General features: G+C 41.9%; 1 protein-coding gene across 3 annotated transcripts; it reads left to right on the forward strand.

Annotated features, from left to right (window-relative positions):
• Positions 1-365: 365 nt before the first annotated feature.
• On the forward strand, positions 366-13188 carry parvb (parvin, beta). Of its 3 annotated transcripts, none has more exons than XM_021567870.2 (13): positions 366-674; positions 8376-8465; positions 9233-9303; positions 9408-9510; positions 9683-9823; positions 10610-10725; positions 10822-10880; positions 10981-11000; positions 11101-11162; positions 11269-11337; positions 11469-11570; positions 11690-11762; positions 12207-13188. In XM_021567870.2, exons 1-13 carry the CDS (start codon positions 560-562, stop codon positions 12281-12283), a joined length of 1098 nt encoding a protein of 365 aa, XP_021423545.1. In that variant the 5' UTR covers positions 366-559; the 3' UTR covers positions 12284-13188. The 3 variants fall into 3 exon arrangements, with proteins under 3 accessions (XP_021423545.1, XP_021423562.1, XP_021423553.1); XM_021567887.2 differs by lacking the exon at positions 366-674 and adding an exon at positions 2271-2401; XM_021567878.2 differs by lacking the exon at positions 366-674 and adding an exon at positions 6756-6912.
• The last annotated feature ends 132 nt before the right edge of the window (positions 13189-13320 follow it).

Here is a 13320-nt window from a genome sequence, read left to right on the forward strand (position 1 = left end):
TACAGCGGATGCAGCGAGCTGTTGGGCAGACAAGATGTAGACAATGCTGTGATCTGTGTCAAAAGCAAAAACCTATTTTCTATGGAAAACTAGAGCATACCACAGAAATACTGCTGTAAAACACTACTGCCAAAATACATGGAAATGGCAAATTATGTATTAGTTCCTCAGAGTATTAGATGTGGTTCTGCTTCTGAATAAGGACTACTGGTATAGATGTTGAGTAGCCTATGACAAATTGTTATGCATCAAGCAGTCCCTCTATGGGCTATTGTGTGACACATCCTCTCCTCTCATGGGACAACCGACATCCAGCCATTGACCGGCGCTGTCGGGCAGCCAATAATAAAGGCGATGCCTTGTCTGCTAACTGAGTCATCCGGTCCATTGAAGTCAAACGGGCGCTCCTCTCCTCCTATTGTTACCGCTACCGGCCCGAAGTGTTGTCCACGTCCTTTTTCCTGCCAGCGGACTTAATTCCAGGTGTTCAATGAATCACGGAGATTGAAGTTTCACAGAATTGAGCTGCAGCGAACAGTTAGTTGACCGTCGCTCAAAGATGGCTGGAGCTCCTGTTAGGTCAGCGACTTCGCAGTCAGGCAAGATGAAAAAGGACGAATCTTTCCTTGGAAAATTAGGAGGAACGCTGGTTAGAAAGAAGAAGTCCAAAGAAGGTAACGTATAAGCTTAATTCCCTAAAGCGTGACGTTATACATTGTCATAACACTCATTTGTGTATCCGTTTTATTCCCCGCTGTCCATGGTGCTGCAATTTACGTTTCCCATCAATACGTTATATTGACATGGGTCTAAATGTAGGATATGATTTCATAAAACCTTTTTTAGTTGGAATAAAGAACAACAACCGGGTTGCATGAGCCACATCCATGTCAAATATTTCTCATCTTTATTTCAAGCCATTGAAATGGCTATGATCAGAAGTAGCCTACTATTATAAAACATTGGACTTCAATACAAATCATACATGCCATGGCAAGTTATTATTTTTGTAAAAATAAAAAATTAACATCAACGAAATACTCTCTCAACCATGGGAAGTTTCAAAGTGAATAGAAGAAAAAAAAATCACAAAGAAAGTAGACTGGCAAGTGGCATTCCTCATGATGTAATAAACATAAATAGATCAGATGGTCATCACCTATGCCAAGAATGCAAGGTTATTAAGATAAGGAGTAAGAGGATTACTGTCCCATGATGTTTACTTTCTCTTCTCTTTTGAATAACCTTTGGACTGTCCTAGTTGTGCAGTTTCACTTTTTCATTTATTTACCAAGCCATTTTGAAGCACACTTCCCAACTCTCTGTCTAGTATGAACAGCTGCAAGATTCGGCCCCTGTGTGTGTGTGTGTGTGTGTGTGTCAGTCCCTCCCTGCCTGGCCATGTGTTTGTCATTTTCTATATAAGGAACTCTAAAGGCAGAAGAATGGAGGCTAGGTTGCAATTGCTGTGGAACCCCAGTAAATTCCAGTCATCAAGACTCAGTACCTCCTATATGTGTTCTGGGCACGTGCTCTATTAAGGGGGAATAGATTTCCTGAAGGTAAAGCTCATGTTCCGTGTTTGTTACATATACCACAGCTAAAGAGTGCCCCTTTGTGGCGACTGGTGAAAGTGATGACAGCCCTGGCCTGGGGGGATGGAAGAACAGTCTCAAGACAGCACTTTCTGTGATAAATGCAGAATAAATAAATACAAATAGACGTATTCAGTGAATGATTGAAAGGTGTAGCCAGGTCAGGTTGGATGTAGTCTTTTTTTAACTAAGAAAGATCACAACCAGACAAAACGAATTAGCTGAGTGGTATAGGCCTAATTGTACATTCACTGGGTAATTACTTTAGGCATTTTCTATATTCAATTTCGCTCTTTGGGAAATTTCCTTTCGTCTCTGTGTATCCTGAAGGGGTGCCTGAGAGAGCTTGTTGCCTACAAAAAAAAATCTAAATGGAAGGAAACCACACATTCAGTACTCTATGATTTGCCCAATAAGTGTACAGGTTGCAACTCTCAGTTTGAGACTATGAACAGCAGCTTGTGATCAAGGCCAAAGACACAGTATAAGGTCTTCTGAAGAAAATAAATGTCTGTTATAGTAGCTGTATTACTGCTATGTGTTGAACTCAGATTCCTGCTGTGTGTGCCGGACCTAGATATCATGTGTTTGTGACTGTTTCTGCAGATAAAACGGAAAGGAAGTATCTCTCTCCCTGATGTGTTCTTTTAAGGGATAATAGTCAGTAAAAAGTGCTAGTCATGGCCTTAAATGTATTATAATGACGAGAGTATCCTTACTGTCTCCATTATGTCTTAATGGGTGTGACTGAGGGAAATATTATTTTAGTGTTACAGCAATGTCTACCTCAGAAAGTGCTCCCACAAGTAAGTTTTCTTTTTTGTTTCACATATTTTTGTTCTAGTCTATGTAGTAAATGTATAATCTAGAAATGATTTGCTTGAGTATCTATAGAGAAATACTTTCCCTGTGAAGATGAGTGCTGGGGACATATCAAAAGCCCATTTATACAGTGTAATTTGAGAAGTTAGTTTGGTGTCCGACTGCATTTCCCCTACAAATGTAAAAAATAAATGAATGTTTGTACAGTCAGTCACCTAACTAACTTCTCAAATTACACTGAATAAATGGGCTTTTGATATGTCCCCAGCACTCATTTTCACAGGGAAAGTATTTGTATAATACAGAGGACAATTTTTACATTAACAAATTAAAACATTTGAATGATATACAGTACCAGTCAAATGTTTGGACACACCTACTCATTCCATGTTTTTTCTTTATTTTTACTATTTTCTACATTGTAGAATAATAGTGAAGACATCAAAACTGAAATAACACATATGAAATCATGAAGTAACCAAAGAAGTGTTAAACAAATCAAAATTTATTTTACATTTGAGATTCTTCAAATAGCCACCCTTTGCTTTGATGATAGCTTTGCACACCCTTGGCATTCTCTCAACCAGCTTCATGAGGTAGTCACCTGGAATTCATTTCAATTAACAGGTGTGCCTTGTTAAATGTACATTTGAGGAATTTCTTTCCTTCTTAATGTGTTTGAGCCAATCAGTTGTGTTGTGACAAGATAAGGGTGGTATACAGGATATAGCCCTATTTGGTACAAGACCAAGTCCCTATTAAGGCAAGAACAGCTCAAATAAGCAAAGAGAAATGACAGAACTTTGAATGTTTCAAGTTTCTTCAAGTGCAGTCGCAAAAAGCATCAAGCGCTATGATGAAACTGGCTCTCATGAGGACCGCCACAGTAAAGGAAGACCCAGTTACCTCTGCTGTAGAAGTTAGAGTTACCAGCCTCAGAAATTGCAGCCCAAATAAATGCGTCACAGAGTTCAAGTAACAGACACATCTCAACACCAACTCACCAGAGAAGACTGCATGAATCAGGCCTTCACGGTCGAATTTCTGCAAAGAAACCACTACTTAAGGACACCGATAAGAAGAAGAGACTTGCTTGGGCCAAGAAACACCAGCAATGGACATTAGAGCGGTGGAAATCTGTCCTTTGGTCTGATGAGTACAAATGTGAGATTTTTGGTTCCAACCACCGTGTCTTTGTGAGACGCAGAGTAGGTGAAAGGATGACCCACAAATGCTGATGCTCCAGATACTCAACTAGTTTAAAGAAGGCCAGTTGTATTGCTTCTTTAATGTGCACAACAGTTTTCAGCTGTGCTAAAATAATTGCAAAAGGGTTTTCTAACGATCAATTAGCCTTTTAAAATGATACACTTGGATTAGCTAACACAACGTGCCATTGGAACACAGGAGTGATGGTTGCTGATAATGGGCCTCTGTACGCCTACGTAGATATTCCATTAAAAATCTGCCGTTTCCAGCTACAAAAGTCATTTACAACATTAACAATGTCTACACTATATTTCTGATCAATTTGATGTTATTTTCATGGACATAAAAATAGCCTTTCTTTCAGGAACAAGGACATTTCTAAGTGACCCCAAACTTTTGAACGTTTACTGTATGTAAATTAGATATTTCTGTATTTCATTTTCAACAAATTTGCAAACATTTCTAAAAACATGTTTTCACATTGTCATAATGGGTATTTGTGTGTAGATGGGCGAGACATTTTTTTTATTTAATACATTTTGAATGCAGGCTGTAACACAACAGGATGGTGGAATAAGCCAAGGGGTATGAATAGTTTCTGGCACTGTGTATATACAGTATATATGTTAGAACTGTCTCTTAGCAGTTATAGAGAAATAGAGAAATATAGAGATGTAGAGAAATATTTGATTGCGACGGTTTTCTCCGTTGAAATGATGTTCCTTTATGTAATGTTCTTTCTGAAGCCTGATAAGTGTTATAAATCAGTGAAGCTTTACCAGTAGTAGAGTCAGCATGACTGTCATCATAGCTAATGACTGGTCAACTGAAAGCTCTGAATAGCCCAGGTCCAGGGTTGTGACATGGTCATCTCAGCTCTGGACAGTGGGTGTGTGTGGATTTTGTGTCCGTTTAGTCACTCATGCCTATGCTGCCTGTCCGACATAAATAAACTGAGCTAAATTTAAGGCCTTGCCTGTCTCACTGAGGCATAAATAACTTTCCCCGGGTCACAGTAAATCAAGTTCCCCCAGGGGGCACGGGAACCTTGTTTTACATTTGAAAATCTACTGAGATATAAGGAGATGTAAGCTTTTCATCTTCATTGAATGGGTATATTTAGATGATATTTACACCATGAATTTGACACACTTTACCTCCAGCTTGCAGCTAAATTGCTGGTGGTATGTTGTTGTTTTTGTTGATTGACTGCAGTCTTCTGCCTACTCCACTCTGCTAATGGTCTTAACCATGACAGGTGTTTCATATAATGCCTGCAAAGAAGCTGGCTGGTGATTTATTTCACTGCAAGGCCGGGGGTAGAACTAAATTAGTGTAATTATATTAAGAGGAATAGGCTGCTTGGCCATGAAAACCCATTTCACGAAGCTCCCGATGAACAGTTAATGTGCTGATGTTGCTTCCAGAGGTAGTTTGGAATCGTGTTGCAACCGAGGACAATCCATTTTTACACGCTTCAGCACTTGGCGGTCCCATTCTGTGAGCTTGTGTGGCCTACCACTTCGCGGCTGAGCCGTTGTTGCTCCTAGACATTTCCACTTCACAATAAAAGCACTTACAGTGGACCGGGGCTGCTCAACGGTGCCACCTTGAAAGACACTGAGCTCTTCAGTAAGGCCATTCAATCAATCACATTTATTTATAAAGCCCTTTTTACATCAGCCGATGTCACAAAGTGATATACATGAACCCAGCCTAAAACCGCAAACAGCAAGCAATGCAGATGTAGAAGCACGGTGGCTAGGAAAAACCAGTCTCTGAGGGGTGGCCAGTCCTCTTTTGGCTGTGCCGGGTTGAGATTATAACAGTAAGATTCTACTGCCAATGTTTGTCTATGGAGATTGCATGGCTGTATGCTCGATTTTATACACCTGTCAGCAACGGGTGTGGCTGAAATAGCCAAATCCACTAATTTGAAGGGCTGTCCACATACTTTTGTATATAGTGTGTATTTACACACTATGATGTTGGAATAATACTGTGACATTTTGAAAAGGATGATAATGACTCCATATCTTTTAGTGTAAGAAATGTCAGCCTGTTGTGGTGGGATTTAGTTTTGGCCTGCCTTGTGACATCACCAGGTGGTAAATTCTTTAATAGACCAATAAGAAAGAGAGTTCCAAACCTCTCTGCCAACTACAGCTAGTTTTCCAGACAACTCCCATGCAGTCCCTAGCAAAATTGTTTCTTGAGAAATTGCTAAGATGCTATTTTTGTTTCTTTTTGACCATTTTAATTGAAAGCAATCACAGTAAGATACTTAATTGTTACCAGGAAATTATTTGATATTGAGATAAAAATTGGACCTTTAAGATCTGAAAGCAACACTTACAGCATAAGGATAAAGTTGTACACTAAAGAACATCTCTAACCAAGAAAGATAGCCTGTTGGGTTTTATCATATAAACAAAAAACAGGAACATCACACTGCTGTCTGAGTTTATCCAGCATTAGACTGTTCTCCTATGCAGTATGATAGTTTAATCATATTGTGTTACCGTGCACCCTCCTACGCAGTACTGCTGCTGCTAGATTGGGTACACAAACACAACATGGTCCATGTAAGTGCAGTAGTGTAGTGTAGTAGCATCCATGCCTTCTGTCCTGTCCTGTCCTGTCTCTAGCGTCCCCGGGGTTAGTTAGGTAGTGTTCTGCTATTGTGGTTGCAGTTCCAGTTCCTTTCCTGCCCCCCCACACCCTACCCCCCCCCCCCCCCCCCCCCCCCCACCCCACACACACACACACACATTTGTTGTTCTTCTATCATTGTAGGGACCTAAAATTCATTTCCATTCAAAATCCTATTTTATCTAACCCGTAACCCTAAACCAAACTCCTAACCCTTAACCCTAACCCTAACCCTAATTCTAACCCTAGCCCTAGTTGTAACCTAGTTGTTATTGTTTTACTATCCTTGTGGGGACTTTTGGGGATGTTAGGTCCCCACAGGGATAGAAGAACCAACACACACACACACACACACACACACACACACACACACACACACTCGTACACCCACCCCTCCTCTGCTCCTGTAACTGGACCGCAAGGGTGGGGGGGTTGTGACAGAAATAAACACGTGATGATGCCTCGGCCACTGCCTAGTCCCACCGGGCAGGACCTCACACACACTCTCACACACACACTCTCTCTATCACTATACCTTCACTTCGCTGCTACTCTCTGAGCACCTCTGGGATCCCTGGGCTAATTTCTGGAGACATGGCGGGCCTACTATGTGGGACCAAGAGGAAGAAACAAGGTAGTTATGTTTGACTTAGTGGGATTGGCTAGAAGGGCTGGCTGCTTATGGAACTCTGATTTATGAATGGGGAAGCATACCCGTATTTACATTTTGTGAGTGCTGCTGGTATGTTGCTGTTTAGGGACCCGTTTGTGTTTGTAATCCAGATTCAGCTTCGGTTGTGATGTATTGACACATTACATTTCTACGGCAGTATTATTTGGCTATATTATTGTTTGGTAGGGCTTTGGTCAAATCCTTAGCAGTAATTTTAACTCATTTGATTGTATCACAGATGTACTGGACAGAGTCACAGTGGGAGGAAATAGCACAATTATGATGAAACGCAGGACTGTAATTGGAAAGGAAATGCTGATCTGGTGTGTGATGCAGGCAGGCCCGCTGGCTTGTGGTTGAGCTCTGCAGCAGGGCAAATCAGATAGGACATCGTTAGAAACTACAGAGGACTACTCCTCTCCCCAACATCAACAACATCCCTTTTCTGCATACCTTAATAAATGCGCTGTCTGCTGTTTTCTGCATACCTTAAATGCGCTGTCTGCTGTTTTCTGCATACTTTTAATGCGCTGGCTGCTGTTATCTGCATACCTTAAATGCGCTGGCTGCTGTTTTCTGCATACCTTAAATGTGCTGTCTGCTGTTTTCTGTATACCTGCTGTTTTCTGCCGCAGAGGAAGATGAAAGGAATTTATCCATTAGGGTTAGAGGCCTAAATGTAGACACTAGCCAAATCCCAGAGGTAACGTCAGCCTGTGTCAGTGAAGGTGAATCAAAGCTCAGCTCAGCAACAGAGTGGTTTGGCTTCATCTTGTGGTTTGTTTACAGCCTAATCTCTGGAACCCAGGATGAAGTATTACATGTGCTTAACAGTCACAAGAGACTATTTACGTCCTCAGTGATCAGCGAATTCATGTCGATGCGTCCTATTGAGTGCTTGTTATCATCCATTCACTAATAGAGCCATTAGATTTCTGGATTAGTATTAGTGTAGAACTACCCATGGAGAAGGTGTGGCGTCAGTCTTAGGCTCCAGGCAGTGTGTTAATCCCCCCCTCACACCAGACAGTTGGGTAGACACACACACACACACACACACAGAGGAGCCCACCGCCGCCACCCTTAGACAGCTGTGGGGTGTGCTGTGTGTGTGTCCTCTCACTGAGCTTTAATAGAATGGGAAATATAAATATCTTCGTGTGTGTGTGTGTGTGTGAGTGTGTGTGTGTGTGTGTGTGTGCATTTACTTTATGTTCGTATTCTTGTCTTTCCTTATTTTTGTATTGTTGTTGCATTGTCGTGACGATTGGACGATGTACACCATGCGTATCCCGTACACACGACTTATACAATTTGAAACTGAAACTGTGTGTATGTGTGTGGTGGGGGTCATTCTGAGGTTAATGCTACTGACTAAAAGTGTTTATCTAATGCTGGGTCCTCTCTGTTGTCCCTGTCCCCAGTGAGTGACCTTCATGAGGAGGGGAAGAATGCCATCAACACTCCCATGCTGCCCTCTGGGACTGAAATCCACCCTGAGGACACCATGCTGGGTAACAACAACTCCTAAAACTCAAACCCTTACCCTAAAACTAACTTTCATACGTACAACATGTTTCTGTGTTACTCGGTAACACCAACTCAAACTCCTAATGCTAACCTCCATACATACAGTACATAGGAGAACCCTTTTTGGTTCCTGGTAGAACCCTTTTGTGTTCCATGTAGAACCCTCTGGGGGAAAGGATTCTACTTGGAATGTCTCTGTAGGCCTCCTGGACAAACCAGAGCCTCTATCATCTACAGAATCTTATGTATCCAAAACTGTTGTGCCATTTGTTGTCATTCCACTTCAGTCTTGTAGGTGTATTGGTCACTTACTTCTGATGCCTTTGGTGGACTGTTGACGACACTTTTGGCCTTTGGTGACAACTGTACTCGTTGATGCCTGAGGGTTACGAGGTTATGTCTGGAGACCTTACAGAAGCTGATTTGGGGGTGACTTCTGGGCACTCCGGAAACTAATTGTGACTGTGAGTGACCTTTGGTGGAAGAGGAAATGAAAGAGCAATGTGCAGAGGGGTGGAGTTAGGACAACACCCTGTGTCTTAATAATTCCCCTCGTCACCAAACCGATTCACTCTATGATTTAAGATAACTGTGCTCTCTACAGGAGAAGAGGACTGAGTGTGTGTGTGGGGGTGGGTGGGCATGTTGAAGTCTTCGAATGTGTCAGAATATCTGTTCACTTCCACCATGTATTAGTTGGAACCCTCTGGCTTCACAGCTGAGTGTCTTTCTCCCATCATGCCTTTCTTAGAAGAGAATGCTGAGAGGAATATGCTGGATCCGACCTCAAGGGAGAATCCAAAATTCAAAGATCTTCAGAGGGTAGGAGTCTTACGCGTTGCTTAGTATTTCCCTCTGTATGCTGTAGATCAAACACCGGTAACAGATCCACACCTGAAACTTCAACTGTATGTTCTTGTTCCTAGGTATTGATAGACTGGATCAACAATGAGCTGGAAGAGGACAGGATCATCGTCAAAGGCTTGGAGGAGGATTGCTATGATGGACAGGTGCTTCAGAAATTATTTGGTAAGGCAGAATTAGCTTGGACTTTGTGTAGTGTCTGTGGCTGAACTTGTGTTTGATCGTTTGTACATCAAATGATAGGGTTGAAAAGGTAACTTTGCAGTACACAGTATTCGGATGAATGTTATAGTATACAGATCTGCATAACCGTGTAAGTCCTCTCTCCCGGTGACAGAGAAGCTGTCTGGGCGTAAACTGAACGTGGCTGAGGTGACCCAGTCAGAGATAGGACAGAAACAGAAGCTCCAGACGGTACTGGAGGCCGTCAACGAGCTGCTCCGGCCTCACGGCTGGTCCATCGAGTGGAGCGTCGACTGTGAGTTGTTCACTAAGCCCTGAAAATACAGTAATTCAATATCCAGCTTGACACACAGGACTAACGTAAGGGTTCACAGACCATCAGACACATACCTTTACACAATCGCTGCTACAGATCAGTTCTGGTATGGCATCCTAAGTCTTTAAAGAGATACATTATCTTCTTGTTGAATATTACCATAGGCACTGTATTTAACCTGATTTACAGTAGTACTGAACTGTATTTCACTTGATTTATAGTAGTACTGAACTGTATTTAAGCTGATTTACAGTAGTACTGAACTGTATTTAACCTGATTTACAGTAGTACTGAACTGTATTTCACTTGATTTATAGTAGTACTGAACTGTATTTAAGCTGATTAACAGTAGTACTGAACTGTATTTAACCTGATTTACAGTAGTACTGAACTGTATTTAAGCTGATTTACAGTAGTACTGAACTGTATTTAACCTGATTTATAGTAGTACTGAACTGTATTGAACCTGATTTACAGTAGTACTGAACTGTATTTAACCTGATTTACAGTAGTACTGAACTGTATTTCACTTGATTTATAGTAGTACTGAACTGTATTTAACCTGATTTACAGTAGTACTGAACTCTATTTCACCGGATTTACAGTAGTACTGAACTGTATTTCACCTTATTTCACCTGAATTACAGTAGTACTGAAGTGAATATAGCACACTATTCAACCATGGTCAAGTCATTCTAGCCATGGTAATTCAAAGTGATGTCACGGCTCACAACGCCCTCTTCTGGTCTCCTCTGCCGTCCACAGCTATCCATGCTAAGAACCTGGTGGCCATAGTGTACCTGCTGGTGGCTCTGGCCATGCACTACCTGGCCCCCATCAGACTGCCAGAGCACGTCTCTGTACAGGTGGTGGTGGTCAAGGTACGGAGACACAGCACACTTTGACATCTGTTATCTATTACACGTCATGTGTATGACTCGTTGACCTGTGTGTTTTGGTGGGTTTGATTGTTTTAGAAAAGAGAAGGCATACTGCAGACGTCTCATGTGACTAAGGAGCTGACGAGCACTACAGAGTATGTACTACCGTTATGTCGGTTGTGTGTTTTCAGTTTCCGTGGAAGTCCTTACGGGATACAGGTGTAACAACTCCGCTTTTCTTTTTCTTCTTTCTAGGATGATGATGGGTAGATTTGGTGAGTACTTGTTGGTTGAACATTGAGGTCGGTTGTAAAATTGGATTAATGTGGAGTTAAAAATGTTTTTAAAAAAAGAGGATTATCTCCTGTTTCTCAGAAAGGGATGCATTTGACACCCTCCTGGATCATGCACCGGACAAGCTCAACGTTGTGAAGAAGGTAAACTATTTGAAGAGAGATTCAAACCTGCAGAAGGCATTGTGTTTGGTTCCTTCATACTTTACTCTTTTTTTTTTCAAACATTTTTTATACCTCTCTCCATCAGTCCCTCGTCACCTTTGTGAACAAACACCTGAACAAGCTGAACCTGGAGGTCACAGAGTTGGAGTCCCAGGTTAGAAATCTGATGGTGCTTTATTTAAATACAAAACAGTTCAATCAATATCACATACTGTCGCTACTGAGCATAAGATACAGTGAGTTTTCCTCCATATCGTAATGTGGTTTTTATATTCTTGTGTCCAGTTTGCTGATGGTGTGTACCTGGTGCTGCTGATGGGACTGCTGGAGAACTACTTTGTCCCCCTCTACAACTTCTTCCTCACACCAGAGAACTTTGAGCAGAAGGTAGGTAGGATTATTAGAAGTGGTGTTTCTCTGTAAGTGGTGGACTTGTAGACGTGGTGGTTCTTTAGTCGACTCTTAGCAGTTTCCTCCGGTTGATCCTCTCTCCCGGTTCCCCTCAGGTTCACAACGTGGCGTTTGCCTTTGAACTAATGCAGGACGGAGGCCTGAAGAAACCCAAAGCCAGGCCGGAAGGTATAGTAGAAAGCCAGTAACACATGGTGGGGGAATGCAGGTAGCGTGAATTCAGTTGGAAAGGGAAGCTTGGTTTAGGTAGGCTATGCATCGGAGAGTTTATGACACATGAGCAGCTGTAATGCCATAGATGTCCAATAGGTGTAGCTGTTGCCTCACTTTAGATACTTGAACATGGTGTATGTCTAAGCCAGCCTTTGACCCACACACTCAACCCAACCCCGCCAACTCTTATCATTCTGAATATAAAGCCTCACAAGATGTGTGGGTGTTTTCATTTTTATTTTTGCATACCAATATTACCCAGAATCAGTCAAGCAGCATAAACTACCTTGACTTGCCTATTTTTTTTGTGTGTGTGTTTGTGATCTTTCCTCTGGAAGCAGTTTGTTTGTTTGTTTTGAATAACTTTTGACTTAATTTGTGTGTCTTGTTCGGTTCTAGACGTTGTGAACTTGAACCTGAAGTCTACCTTGAGGGTGTTGTACAACCTGTTCACCAACTATAAGAACTCCGAGTGATGTCTACCTGCCACACGCACAGACACAGCCACAGTACAGTGTGAGGAGAATGAAGGCACTGTGTTTGTGCTACCTTCACACTGGCTGATGTCTGAACCCCTGAGGAACCCACTGGGACTAAACCAAAGGCCCACCCCTTGTATCAGTGGGATGGTCTGAAGAGACTCCGAATGTTTGTATTTAATCTCCCCAATGTCAGTATTTAAATCCTCCTTTATGCTAACCCTACCCAAGCACACGTATGTTTCATGTTTTAGTACTCAGTCAACACTGTAGAATGATTCATGCAATTGGAAAACATGGGTTTGTATTTTATGCAAAAAAGCCACTACTGCTCCATAAGAAAATATTCATGATCCACTGTTGCATATGCTGTAAGACTTGCTGTATATCATATCTCAGAAAGCTTAGTACATTATTCCCATATCATTATTATGGTATTGTTACTACATCTATTGTTCTATTTTATGTTGCCATTCCAAAATATGATATGAATGAATTCTAACAGTACTTTTAGATTTCTCCGATTGTTTATATGGACAGGTTCAAGCCATATTTCTTATCCGATGCTGACCCTGTTGCCTTTCGCCTTAAGTGCCATGTTATTCTCTTCCTACTGTACCCGAGAGAGCCACAAAGCATTGTGGTATTAACCTGCCCTTCAGACGATTCCCACTAGACCTTCCGGAGAACAGCTAGCGAGGCTCTCCACCGCGATCTAGTAGAGAGCGAGAGACCAGAGAGCTGCATGTGGCCTACAGGAGTCCACTCATGCATTTTAGACCGAGGGTAAATTATTAAGAGGGATGAGTCAAGTCTGGATCGCCAGGATAGCAGCTTGTCACACTGCTTGTATGTATCTGCTTCGATGTCTGTCCATCCCAAAATAAATGTTTCAACTCAGACAACGTGTGCTGCTGTAATTATACACTTCATACATGAACGTTAGCTTTCTTAGTTTGCCTTCAAAGTGAGTCAGAAGTGGGCTGTAGATTAGAACTCCGCATCACAAGCCCTCTGGGTTCGGTTTAGCAAAG

The sequence above is a fragment of the Oncorhynchus mykiss genome, chromosome 2, assembly GCF_013265735.2.
Source record: "Oncorhynchus mykiss isolate Arlee chromosome 2, USDA_OmykA_1.1, whole genome shotgun sequence".
NCBI classification, from domain to species: Eukaryota; Metazoa; Chordata; class Actinopteri; order Salmoniformes; family Salmonidae; genus Oncorhynchus; species Oncorhynchus mykiss.